Genomic DNA, 13844 nt, shown 5'->3' with positions numbered 1-13844 from the left:
TCATCAAAATCTAATTTCTCTGACCATTTCTCTCTGGAGATTAGAGTCCTCTCCACACAGTATCTGGATTAGAATATGCTCTAATGCTGACCATTTTTCCCATGACTCAAGACCAGAAACTCTGTCCCCATGAAGCTGAAAAAGAGCAGCACCATGACTAGTATGAAAAATAGATCAATGAATGCTCTGAGGTTATAAAGGTCAAGTGAATTACTAAGATATTTATCCTATATGTACGTTTGCATGGTGCTCTTCAACCAATATTGATGCGAGATGGTAGTGGTTAGTCTGTAGCACAGCTCAAATCTGGGAATAATTCTCAGAGTGAGACTAGAACGTATGGGTGGCAGTATTCCAACTGCAGTGGTAAGTATCGGACTTCTGCTCCTTGCGGCTGTAGGTTGTACAGTCTCTCTGGGCCTGGAACACCGGGCCTGCACTTTCCGGTCCTGGAGGCACTGGAACCAGTTCAATCTGTTGCTTATGCAGACTCGGTTAACTGCTTCAGGGGAAGGGGCAGGAGTGCCTGCCTGACCGCCTAAAACACTAAAGGAGTAAACAATGCTCCAATAACCCACTTCCTCCCCTAGGTTTGTCGGGGGGGGGGCGGCACCTTCCACTCTGACTGCAAGATGGTTTTTCAGACAAGCTAACTCTTGAGTGGGGACATGGGGCATATGAGTCTGCTTCATGACTTCCTCATCAGGTATTTGTCAATCTTTTAGAATTATACATAATATAATCTAACGATTATTTCCGACTTGTTTGTCTGAAATGTCCTATTACAGGAAAAACCCTCTGCAACCTTCTGTTTAGTTGACCAGTGGTTTTATATTCTTTTGAGGTCAGACTACTCCAGTTTCACATTTTCAGACTGTTTCCCATGTAGGAGTTGAGCAGTCCTGTCAAGTTGTATTTTTTTGTACTAGTGCCCAGGTGAAATATGTCGGTCTCTAAACTCCATTACTAGTATGGGGCAGGTTTGGTGAATTACAATTATTTTCATTTCACTTTTTTTCTTTAAAAGACCAGGGCCCAGATGCATCAAGCTAAAACCCGCTCGCAAAGGGGCAGATTCTCAGAATCTGACCCTTTGCAACCGGTATTTTTGCATTTGGGATGCATCATCCCAAATGTAAAAATTGCAATTTAAGAAATCGCAAATTTGCCATTACTTAAATTGCTATTGCATTTAAGTAATCTCAAATTGAGATTCCTTAAATGCAATGCATAAAAGGTTAAAAATTTGCAAATTCGCTAATAGGGGGAGCAAGTTACCATGAAGTTGAACTTCATGGTAATTTGCAAAAACTTTGAAAAATGCCCTAAAGTGCATTTTTCAAAGTTCCATTTTACACACAAACATACCCTTAGGGCATGTGTGTGCAAGATGTACCCATATGCAGATTTCAGGGGTGCAACAGGGTGTCCTTTTGACACCCTGGCACCCTTGAAATTGCAATCTCAATTTCCGATTCTCTAATTGAGAATCGCAAATTGAGATAGTCTACCCATTCATTCCTATGGGCCTCTAGGCCCATAGGAATGAATGGGGAGTTATTCCTTAATTGCGACTCGCAATTTGAGTCGCAATTAAGGAATTTTAAGAAATCGCTATATTTTAAGCGATATCTTCATGCATAGCATTTTGCTATTCCTTATTAGCAAATCCTTATTTTTCGCGAATGTGGAATCGCAAAATGGGTGCTTGATGCATCTGGGGCAGATCTTGAGACTTGTCTGAACTTTGTCTGAAAATCCTTTAATTGTGTATTAACCCCTTGACTGCCATTTTGATGTGCGAGTGTGCCGGCGCTCCAATCCTGGCAAGAAAAAGCACTTGTAGGGTGATTTCTTTTATAGGTTGAATTGGATGTATAATTATACATCTGAAACACAGCGCTTTGACCCATTTGGGTAGATTTCGCAGGTGGATATAATCCATGAACAAATCCTGTTTAATCCTATGCGCAACATGAATGGGGTTTATACCCTATGGCTGAATGAGCACCCAGCACTTTGAATGACCACATGTATATAAAACTGATGCCTTTATTTATGGTGATGAAACTCGTAATCATTATTTCTGCCCCTTCAGGGCAATATTATGCTTGTCATTGTGTATCGGATACTCCTATCATACTGTAATTATAAGAACTACAACACGCCAAGATGACATCACCAGAACAATGGCACACTGCTGCAGCCATCAACTATATTTACTAATTTGTAAAGCTTTGAAAATATTGCTTTCTGGCGCACCTGTTAACATTGAAGAAGGCGTCAGCCGAAACACATCTGTATGCACGAGTCCGTACAATAAAAACGGATGAACACACCCCGCAAATGCTTTTCCTTGCCAGGATGGGAGCGCTGATTTTCATCGCGGGAGAGCCACGCGGCAGGGTAGTGAACCCCTACCGGATCCTTCTCGGTTTCAACTCAATCACCACAGTAGCGAGGCTCCAATGTGACGGCGTGTTTATTTAGCAAACACCGGCAACAAGGTCCCAGCGCGTTTCGGAGCCTTCCACTCCTTGATCACGGGTTAGGTTTGCATTACTTCGTTTCTCATTTAAAGAGCGCCACAAGTAGGGTGACCAGACGTCCCCGTTTTCCCAGGACGGTCCCCGTTTTTGAAGAAGTGTCCCGACACTTGTCTCCAAGTGACTCAAATGTCCCTGTTTTCAAACAGTGTCCCGGTTAAACACAGAAATGTCCCTGTTTTTCATTGGCTGCCCTCCGGCAATTTAGCATTCCGCAGTTTACCTCCCATGCTTTACTGTCTTTAGCAACTAAGCAACATTAGTGAGTTGTACTTTACGTGGTGCTGACGCGCAGCTATAGAAATGAGCATTGTTAAGGCTAGTAAATCTGGAGTTTGCTAGCCTGTGATTTATTTTTTGATTTTTGGAAAATATATGCTATAGTCCTTAAAAGTGTAAATGGAATAAAAAGTACTAATGCTGCTGCGTAAAGGAGAGGGGTGCCAATAAAATACCTCGGATTTGTTGTCTGTAATGTTTCATCTCGGTCTGTGGATGGAGCTGTTATTGTAGTCCTTTTTTATGTCCAAGACATCTTTCAAATAGTCCTACTTTTATGTCGATGGTTACTGCAAACGACAGTCCTACTTCTATGTCAATGACCTGTCCCCGTTATGTGTTTTGAGAATCTGGTCACCCTAGCCACAAGTGCAACATTCAAATAAACATAGATAACAGATCCTTGTCCGTTTCAACTTCTCTCCGTGAAAGTTGCATTGGAGACAATTCAAAGAATATTTCTTAATTAAATTAACTGATAGCAAGATCTGGCAAGTATGGGGAAAATGAACATTTTCATGTATTCACGTTTCGCCAGTTTTACGGCCCTAGCAATATACACCATTCCGCCCTAGTGGGCAATTAATCATTACTGTGAACATTTAATATACTTGCCCATATGTTAGTCATGAATTCCATAGATGAAAGCAATCCATTGTTCCTAAATTATACTTTAACTTAAATCAATGGTCTCTACATCCTCACTTAGATGTACGTTGTTGTACAATTGTGCCCCAGTGGGCAATTCAGTTTTAAGCACAGAAACAGTTAAGATATTCCTACTGTACAACAGTAGCCAGATATAATGGCTTCTCTGCGTTTTAATTATCTTCTCATCCATAATGAAACAAAGATCCATGGTTAAAATCTATTTCACGAACATTTGTTACAATTAAAATCTGTATAAACCTAAGCTCAACATATTTCAGGGAGATTTCAGAACATCCACTGCTACGATTGTATTATCCCAGATGCACTGCCAGTTCTTCAGCCAGGTTTATGCCTGTTGGATGAAGGATATTATATCTGATGGTCAATTTAGATTCTAATCTTTGTTCTAAAGTCCTATTTCCACCCCTTTCTCTGGCTGGAATTTTTTCAAGGACATAAAATTTCAGTAAGCTACAGTTCTGATTATGGCTGGCCTTGAAGTGTCGGGCAATAGGGTATTGCTTATTCTTGATTGCATGTGTTCGAGCACCTGGTTTTTAGCTTTATGTATGGTTCTACCTATATAATTTGTTACAAGGGCACCTAAGAGCATACACCACATATTCACTATTGCAAGGGAGGTATTTTGAAATTTTATAAGCTTGTTGATTTTCAGACAATTTTAACATTTTGCAACTCACTGTACTTGCATGCTTTACAATTATTACAGGTAAAACATCCTTTGTCATTTTTCTTTCTCCCTGTTCACTAAATGGCTTGAGGTATCTTTCAAATATCTTGCCTTCTTGAAGGTTACTGCTGGGTTGTTCCTCCAACTGCTGACCACCCCCTCTTAAGCTACAACGTCAGGGTGGCCGCAGGTTTGCGGTATTGGCCCCTAGACTTTGGAACTCCCTTCCGCTAGCGATCCGATCTTGTAACAACCTCCTGAGCTTTAGGAAAATGCTTAAAACATGGCTGTTTACACAGGCCCACGTTTAACTCCTCCAATGGTCCCAGCACCCGCTAGAGCCAGCGCCATGAAACCTCCCTGTGAACGTGCGCTTTACAAGAAATTGATAACCTAACTTAACATTGTTACTGACTGGTTTCGCTAAGTCTGGGTCCATTTTAAGAACTTCCCAGTATTTATTCAAACTTCTTTTAACTTCCCAGGCTTGGTTATAATAAGCTGTGATGAACCCAATCTGTTCTTCCTCACTATCCGGCTGTTTAGGTATGAGAATTTCATTCCGTTTCAGTTTTTCTACTTTGAATACATGAAAATGTGTTTTATGAAATTTTTTATTTTCCCATACTTGTCAGATCTTGGTATCACAGTTTAATTGAGAAATATTCCTTGAATTGTCTTCAATGCACCTTTACACAGAGAGAAGTTGAAACTGACAAGGATCTTTTTTCTATGTTATTTGCACGTTGCACTTGTGGTGATCTCTTTAAAGGAGAAATGGAAGTAATACAAACCTAACCCGTGATCGAGTGGAAGGCTCAAACGCTTGGGGTCCTTGTTGCCGGTGTTTGCTCAACAAACACGTTGTCACATTGGAGCTGCGGTACTGTGGGTATTGAGCTGGAACAGAGAAGGATCTGGCTGCTTCAACAGGTTGTTTGGATATATATATCGGTGTGTATATATGTGTAGATATCCTAGTACACCCATATGATGTGTGTTTTAATCATGGACCCAAAGTATATATCAAAGTGCCCCTCCAATGTTTGGTCATGGCCCATGCAAACTTTGAAAGTGTCTGTTCCCTGAACTGTGGAGACATTGGCATTCAAGGAATTTATCATATTTACCAGTTGTCTACCAGCATTTACCCACTCCAAAAAAAAGATCTTGCATATCTTGAATGTGAAAGGGATCCCTTCTATAAAGGAGATCTGCCTAGCCGAAGAGCCAGGTCTTGAGGGTCTTCCTGAAGGTGTTCAGGGAGGGGCGTGCCTGATGTCTGCTGGTAGCTCGTTCCAGGTTTTGGTCGCGATGTAGAAGGATCTACCGCCTGTTCTGGCTTTGTGGATGCTCGGTTTCGGACAGTGCAATGTTGGCGGATTGGAGGTATCTTTTGGGTGCATGGAAGGTGACTGTCGTTGAGTTATTTGGGTCCGGTGTTTAAGCATTTGTAGGTGCGGGTGAGGATTTTGAAGGTGACTTTTCTCCATGGGGAGCCAGTGAATAGGTGTTGGCTGATGTGCTCATGCTGAGGGATGCAGAGGACGAGTCTGGCGGCGGTGTTCTGTATCGTCTGAAGTTTGCGTAGTAGGGACTTGTTTATGCTGCCGTAGAGTGCGTTTCTATACTCCAGTCTGCAGGTGATGAGTGCGTGGGTGACTTTCTTTCTTGGCTTGGGGGGGAGGGGGAGGGATCCATTTAAACGTCTTATGAAGATTGCGGAGGGTGTTGAAACAGCTGGAGGCGACTGCGTTGACCTGCCGGTTCATGGTGAGTGTGGAGTCGAGTCACAGAAGGATTGTCACTTGAATAATTTCAGCTTAAACACTCCATCAAAGTTAGAGGATTCAACATTGTCTTCCACACCTTCATGCTGCAGCAGGGGAATCTGGAAAGAAACTATGCAGAGTACAGCTTTAAATTGTCTGCATAGTAACTGATGCCAGAGTACAGATAAGTGACAGGCCCTCATGAGTTTTCTTCCAATGAAGTGGTTGACTTGACAGTGGTCTGAGGAAGGTGTGCTGCTTCTATTCTATCTCAAATGCAAAAAAGCAATTGATGTACAGAATGCAGAACAATGCCATTCATTCTCCCCAGTACAGAGATATGGGCCAAAATCCACTTTTTATGCTCCCCATGCCATTCCAGTTTGAACCCAGCCATATGCAAATCAGTCTTGATCCTGCGCCCTATGGGATCAGTCCAGTTTCGGGCTGGACTGTTCCCATGAGGCACAGGGGCAAGACTGATTTGCATATGGCTGGGTCCAAAGTAGGGTGCCATAGTGAGCAAAAGAAAGATGAATTTAACCCAGATCTGTTGACTGGGGGGTGAATGTTTGGTTTACTCTGCATTCTCGCCATCATCTGTGTCTTTTTCTATTCTATTTCAAAAAATTCATTTAAATGGAAAAATAAAATGCTTACTAGAATTGTTTGCAGGCAGAATTCTGTAATGTCTTTCATATATTCAAGTTGGTACTAGCTCTCTGTCTTGGTATTCTTCCTGACTCGCTGTTTTTAAGCTGAGGGTTTGGAGGCCTTCTCCTGCCATAGAAAACGGTGTGCTCCACTTTGAGCAAGCAAGAGCATTTCGCTCTTGCTTGCTCAAAGCAGTGAAAACGTTGCTTTTTAGGTCGAGCCTGGAATTCGCATCCAAAGGATGCGTCCAGTAGGAGACTTATAGCTAGCTGACTCGGGGGAATGAAGGACAAAGAACTGCCACGCGCTTCTCTTCGGCTGGATTACACTGCGTGCACGCGCACCCACACTCACGCATGCGCACATCACAGCCACACGCATACACAGCCACACGCATAGAAAGGCACACACACCCCCCCCCGTCGCCGCTGCACCTACACACACACTAGCGCACCTACACGCACACAGAGACCCCCCCCACACACACACACACGCACGCACACATACAAAGACTCCCCTCCACCCGCCGCCATCGCACACACACATACACACACAAGCGCACTCCCCTCCCCCCTAGAACTAAGCCCCACTTACCGCCATTCGGGACTTCGGTAGCCGGGGCTCTCCCTCGGGCATGGGAGCCCCGCTCTTAGGTACTCCGTGGGCGCGTGCGCGGGACTTCAGAAGACGGAAGTCCCGCCCAAAGGAAGTGGCTCCACGTCTCCTCCGTGTTTGCCTGTCTTCCTGCCATTTTTAAAAGTACGGGCACGCCGTGCCCTTCTGATCCGGCCCATTTCTAACGCTGCACAGCACCGATGCCCGTGACGCACTGTACAGCCCGAGTGGCACTCGTTGGCATATGTCCTCTCACTAGCAATGCTCCTGATCACAGGGGTCTTCCAGTTGGCACGGGCCCGTGGCCGGTTTACGGGTAGGGGGAGGCAAACCACAGAAGAATAGGGAAGCCTGTCTGCGGACGGAAAACGGTATGTCCAGCAGGTAAGTTCTGTGTCAGAGATGAGGTACCGGCAGCACCTCTTAACATGAAGGGTGGAACCCAGTGTCCTCAGTGGGCCACACTGTATCCTCCAGGTTGGGTGATCTCCCCAGCGTGGCTGAGCAGCAGTGCTGATATACTCGTTTAAGTTGCCGCACACAGCAGTTACCGATGTGCCCATGACTATGGTTGGAAACGAGGAATCTGGCGGGACCAGCACGCACCGGGCATCGGGAAGCTACGTCCTCTGTCTCGTTCCCTCCGATTGTGGCCGACCCTGTCCGTATAATAGTTGATGTGTACAGTTGTTTGTATTATTGTTACTTGGGACGCATGAGATGTGACGTCTCTACTAGACATGACACCTTATCAGTACTTAGCTGACCCGACGCGTAAGTACAAGAGTTGACGTGTTTATTTAGTTATGAAATTGAAAACGATGCTGCCAAAACAGTGCTAGTGCACTAATTTGTTGCGACTCTACAATGTTCAGTAAAGATTTCTGAAACCGGATCTACCTTCAGTTTAAAGAAGTAACAGATTGACCCTCCCCTCCCATCTCCGTTTTGCAGTAAAAGACCAGCGTCCATGCGTTGATTGAGTTTGCTTAACCCTGTGGAGGGGAGGGCGAGGACGGTTGTACCTTCACCTCAGTACAAAGGGGCCTGTTAGTCCATTTTCTGCTTCACTACTCTGTAAGCGCCATGTAGGCCACCGCTGACCCCTCCCTGCTCTTGCTGCTGGTAGCGGAGAGCGTGCTTGCTTGGGAAGGCTCTGCACCCCTACCCCCAAACCCCGCGTCCCCAGAAAGCACGCATCCCAATCCCATCACAGGCGGTAACTTATTGTGTAAAAAATACAGCTGGTATCGGAAGGATTCTCCTATTAACAGCCGGATGAGGAAGGAAGTTAGGTGCGGGGCGCCACTACCGAGTAATTTCGTGATTACATAGGCTATATTGGCGCTAGTGCATTTTCACACTGACACTTCAGGACCACATCCGTTTCACCAGTGCAATAGTGAACCAATGTTTCCGGAGTAGATAAAGTGCACAGGGGAAATTTAGCACAACTGTTTCTGGGTTGCAATGATTGCATAGGCGCAATTTTGCACGTATACTTGTGCATCACACAGATTAATGTTTGGACGGGTATTTCGAAATTCCCCTGACCGCACTCATGTTATTACAGTTTTGTACTAACTTTTGCGCTAGCAACGGCAGAGACCAGCCAGGGAAACATTTTATGTTGCCCCTGCCCAGTTCTTAAGCTTGGCAGGCCCTGAAGATGTTCGCTCGGACTGCATCAGCCAAGAGCAGCCGCATCTAAGGATGCTATTTTGCTCAGCAGATCACACTGCAAATCTGATTAGCGACCTGGGAACCCCACCACCCACTCCCGTTTACTGGGCGCTCCAGAGGTGAATTTACCCCTTTGGTGGAACTGAATTCGCAGAATTTGGAAAGCACCTGTTCAGGTCAGGGTCATATTGCACTGCACACCGGTTAACACTCGGTAAATATACCGCCGGCCCCTGCTTCCCGGGCTCTAGCTGGTTAATTCAGATCTTAGCAGGCTCTGTTACAGGAATCCCTGGTGGTATCCCGCGTCCTGCAGTGGTCATTAGCGCCCGGTAAATGCACGCTTGTTCCTCATCAGCAAGCCGGGACTTCAGGTGGAGCAAGGTTTAACTGTGTGACAAATTGAAGAAGAAAAAAACTGCTCACGTTTTTTCCTTTCCCCGCCCATGTGTATACTTTTAGTTCCCTCCTGGGGCGGATATTATGGGTTTGAAATCAGTGAATATTGCAGTAATAACACAGGGAACACAACCTATAAAAAAATAACCGAACATTCACTTCTGCGCCTCAGACAACTCTGAGTGTGCACGTGACATTATCAGGATATAAAATATTAAATCGATGTTTGCTCCAATTTCAGAGCAGCACATTCCCTAATACACGGTTATTTCTAAACAATGTGCGTATTATGGCTCTGTTTATCCGAAAGCACCTGGATTCCATGTCATCCTTTAACTCAAAGCCCGAAAGATGCTCTGATGTGAGCTCTTTTGGGAACTGGGGCCTTGCATGGCTCCAGCATACCTACCATATGTCGTTTCCATTTTTTGTATCTATTTATCTCTTCAATGTAGCTTTTTTTATTTTTTTGAATGATGTGTGTTTTTTTTGTACATAGGCAACACCCAGTCTGATGGCGCCTTCCAGGCGCTTTTTAAAAATCGTTATCAGCCTACCTCTATCGAAATGGCAAATTTCAGGGCGCGCACTTGGTCCCAACATATGACTTGTACCATATTTTATTTAAAAAAAAAATAGATGTTAATATGTCTCGTAGAAGAACAACCAATCATGTAATGCAGTGAAAAAACGAAGTACAGATACATAAGGACACAATATATAAGTTTTCTACCTTTTTAATTCCTTTTGCTGCACGAGCCGTCTGGTAAAGTAATATAATTTACTGTAAATTGTAATATACATTAATCAGACAAAACATACAAAAATACAATATATAATCATACAAAACGTTTCCAATCGCAGTCCATAGATCGTGTACTCATGATTAAAACGGAATAAAAATTATACATTTCATATTTGTGTAGCCGATAAACAGCATCTTTCACATATTGTCTTGAGGAACGGCCTGGTAGCAAGTTTTTAGTTAAACTTTTTTAACAAGCATATGCAATGCAATAGGTCTCGCATTTACGCAAGTTTAAGCTATTAACATTGTAAATGACAATGCCTTTTATTTGTGTTTTAAAAACGAAAACTAAAGAAAAAGGCATTGTTATTTGCAATGTCAATAGCTCAAACTTGCGTAAATGCGAGACCTATTGCATTGCAAATGCTTTTTACACATGTCGGCAGCTCCCTGTGTGTAAAAAGCAATGCCGGCTCCCGCAGGAGGTTGGGAAGCGGCTGGGACCACAGGGGTGTACAGGATCTCCCCCGTGGTACCCAACATGGAAAATGTGGGTGTCCTGGGCTCCCACACTACCGGCTGGGCCCCGGGGATTGGATTCTCGGGCCAATATCGGCTTGGGGAGTGGGGCAGGTGCACAGGCTCACTCAAAAGAAAAAAGACCTGGCTTAACAGGGAGGGCCCCCGAAGTCAAAAGTAGCCCAGGGAAGGGGCGGTGGCAAGCAACCTCCCCCTTCCTTTATTAAAAAAAGAAAAGGCCGGGACTTAGCGGCTTGGGTCCCCGGGGCCGTAATCGACCCTGGGAAGGAGGCCACGCAGCCCCCCTCCCCATTTCATAAATGACCGGCCCTGGAGATGTAGTCACGGGCCTAAATCAGCCCAGGGAAGGGGGCTACGCAGACACTCTTTAAAAAAAAAAAAAAAAAAAAAAACCTGTTTTGAGTCGCATGCTTGGGATCTTAAGGGGCAAACAAGCCCTATTAACTCCAGTAAGTCACAGACAGCAAGATTGCCCGAGAGGTTGTCATGGGCCATGCCCCTTTTCTCCACTTCTCTACAAACGCGCCTTATAGCGCTCTTCTGGTTGGGAAATGAATTCCAATTTTCTCTTGATGACCTCAGGACTAAAGTGGACTACTTCCCCCAAGCAGTAGTGCGCCAGGAGGTGCGTTGCAGAGAGGTGGAGAAAGAGGGTCTCCGCAATCCTGCTGTATGGGACTTACTGGAGGTAATAGAGGTGGTCCCTGGGGGGGGGGGGCAACTACTCCTCCTGTTATCTCCAATATGTCCCACACAGTGTGATTGCTAGGAGGTCTTCAGAGGCCACAACCTTTCTCCACCATTCTCCAAACGTTGCTCGTGGCGCACTAACTGTTTGACTCGCGCCCCCGCATTGCACTGCTTGGTCAGTGACATCACTGATATCTCAAATGCCATCACTGATTACAACATCCACAGAATGTGATGCAACCACTCACACCCCAATATAACCTTTCATACACACACACCAACCTCCACAATACCATTCTCAAAATCATTGACACACCCATACTAGTAATTACACACCCACTCACTGATTCATAGGTCTACACACCCTTCCACTCAGTCACCCATACAGCCACTCACACACAAGCTCACTAATTCAGCCACTGATGCATCCACTCAAGCACCCACATGTTGTCAGTCAACCATAGAGCTATTCACACACCTTCTCACTCAATCACAGCCACTTACTCACCTATGCAGTTATACACGTACTTATTCATACAGATACTAACACATACTCACCTATACAGTCAGTGACACAAGCAGACACTCACCCATATAGCTACTCTTACAAGCACTCGCAAATAGTTACTTCTATTCCCCAACACTGACCTATGCTGCTTTTCGCATATGCAGTTACCCATATAGCACTGACACACCAATTCACTCACCGATACAACCATACACTCAGTCACCCATATAGCGCCTCACAGATGGACTCACTAACCCATACAGCCACTGTCTCACCCACTTACTTATCCATGTAGGCAGTTACACACCCCCTCACCCACCTACAGACACTCTTACTGGTACCCAGACACCCCTTCAGCCACCTACGTTCCCACTCACCAACCCATACAGCCACTTAGACACCAACTTACAGGCTGATCCTGACATTCACACAACTTAGTCACTGACCCATACATTCACTGAGACCCCTAATCACTCACTTGTACAGTCAGTCACGCACCCACTGAATCATCCATACAGGCACTCGTACACTCACTGATTCACCTATACACCTTTGTGTGTTAGATATATATATATATCACTCATAAACATCTTAAAACATTCAGTCACTGTATGTCATCAGTGATGTCACTGACCTCGCTATGAGTGATGTAATATGTGAGGTCATAAGCAGTGCATTGCGGAGGTGCAAGTTATAGTTACCTCAGTTAATTAGAACAGCTGTATTTCTCTGGTTATGTACGAGTGAAACCTGAGCCTAACTAACTTCTCTGTAATCTTTGTTTTTTTTCAGTGAAAATATTAATTTACATCTTTTCTTGTAGTATTTTGTTCTGTGCTTGTTTGGTGTACACTGTCCTAGTAGTTCTTGTTGTGTTGCTGATATTAATTTTATTTCTGATCCTAGGTGGTGGAATTTATTACATTAGCCCATTAGCTTATTTCTCAATCTGGAAGGTGAACTGTTAAAACAATAGATCATACATGCAGGGAAGCCTCTGTTTTTCTTTTGTTCCAATTGCTTTTGATTTTTCTTTTCCTTTTTTCTTTCTAGGCAGTCGAGGATGCATTTGTTCCAGTTATCAAGTTTGAGTTTGATAATGTTGAGGTAAGATTATAATCAAAACTTTTTTATGCAATTGACTAGCTCACTTGTACATGAGAAGGAGTTGAGCATTTGCAAAAGGATGGGATGTTTTGCTCACGGATGATTTTCCTAAATTACACGTGTGGGTCACCACTCATGAAATGGCAGTTCATCCCTTAAGTTCTGCTGTCTCTACATTCATTTTTCTTTTTTTTTTACTCTACCTCATCTTCTCGTACTATAGAACCATAAATTGGTAAGCTGAGGGGGGGGGGGGAGGGTGCGGGAGGAGACCGAAGGAAGATGGCAGTGAATTGAAACTCCCACCGACTACGGCCTGGAGTTTTCTTGATCCTGTCCACTCAAGAGACCCAAGAGATTTAGCAATGCCTGTAGGGTGGCGGCCACAGAGGGGCTTGCTGTGAATGGCTCCTGTGGGCCTTTAACTGCTGCAAAGAAGCCAGTGAGATGAGGCGTAGAATACTGTCTGTGGCTGTGGATGGATGCTGGCTGGGCCGCGATAAGTGGAGCAGCCTCCAAAACAGTAATTCCAAAATGCCAGGGGTGTGTTAGAGCCACGGAGGTACTAAGAGGATCACCTCTGAGAGAAGCAGACTGGCTGTATCAGTAGAAAGTTTCTGAGGTTCTGAACCTCTGCTGATGTGTGGGCCATTGACTGCTCACCGTCCAGAGAGGAGGCTAAGCAAGATTGCCCTGGGAATATTGTGGTCCCCTCATTCATTTTCCCCAACCCTGGAGACCCCTGTGGCATTACAAAGATCCTTGAGGGCCCGCAGTGCATCGCAAGGGCAGAATCCTAACGCTGGCTGACCCGCACCACCCTTTCTGGGGTCAAGACATCAGAGCGCATCTGGAGCCATTTGAGGATGAGTATCTTAATGGTCCACGATAAAGGCTACATATCGGCAGCCTCCATCCTGGATAATTGTACCTTCTATAATATAAAATAAAGATGATATGC

At 44.7% G+C, this 13844-nt stretch overlaps 1 protein-coding gene across 2 annotated transcripts in view; it reads left to right on the top strand.

Annotated features, from left to right (window-relative positions):
* PAPOLG (poly(A) polymerase gamma) overlaps positions 1-13844 on the top strand; it is a 522398-nt gene that overhangs the window by 216417 nt on the left and 292137 nt on the right. For both annotated transcript variants that reach the window (XR_013596236.1, XM_078649302.1), the window contains exon 6: positions 12834-12883. Coding sequence is in view for 1 of the 2 variants with exons in the window: in XM_078649302.1 (XP_078505428.1) it covers positions 12834-12883 (50 nt within the window). In the remaining variant the exon portion in view is untranslated. The remainder of the gene's footprint in view (positions 1-12833; positions 12884-13844) is intronic.

Source organism: Lissotriton helveticus, chromosome 6, assembly GCF_964261635.1.
Source record: "Lissotriton helveticus chromosome 6, aLisHel1.1, whole genome shotgun sequence".
Taxonomy (NCBI): domain Eukaryota; kingdom Metazoa; phylum Chordata; class Amphibia; order Caudata; family Salamandridae; genus Lissotriton; species Lissotriton helveticus.
Note: the sequence above shows the minus strand (reverse complement) of the source record. Positions and strands in the feature narration are given on the sequence as shown.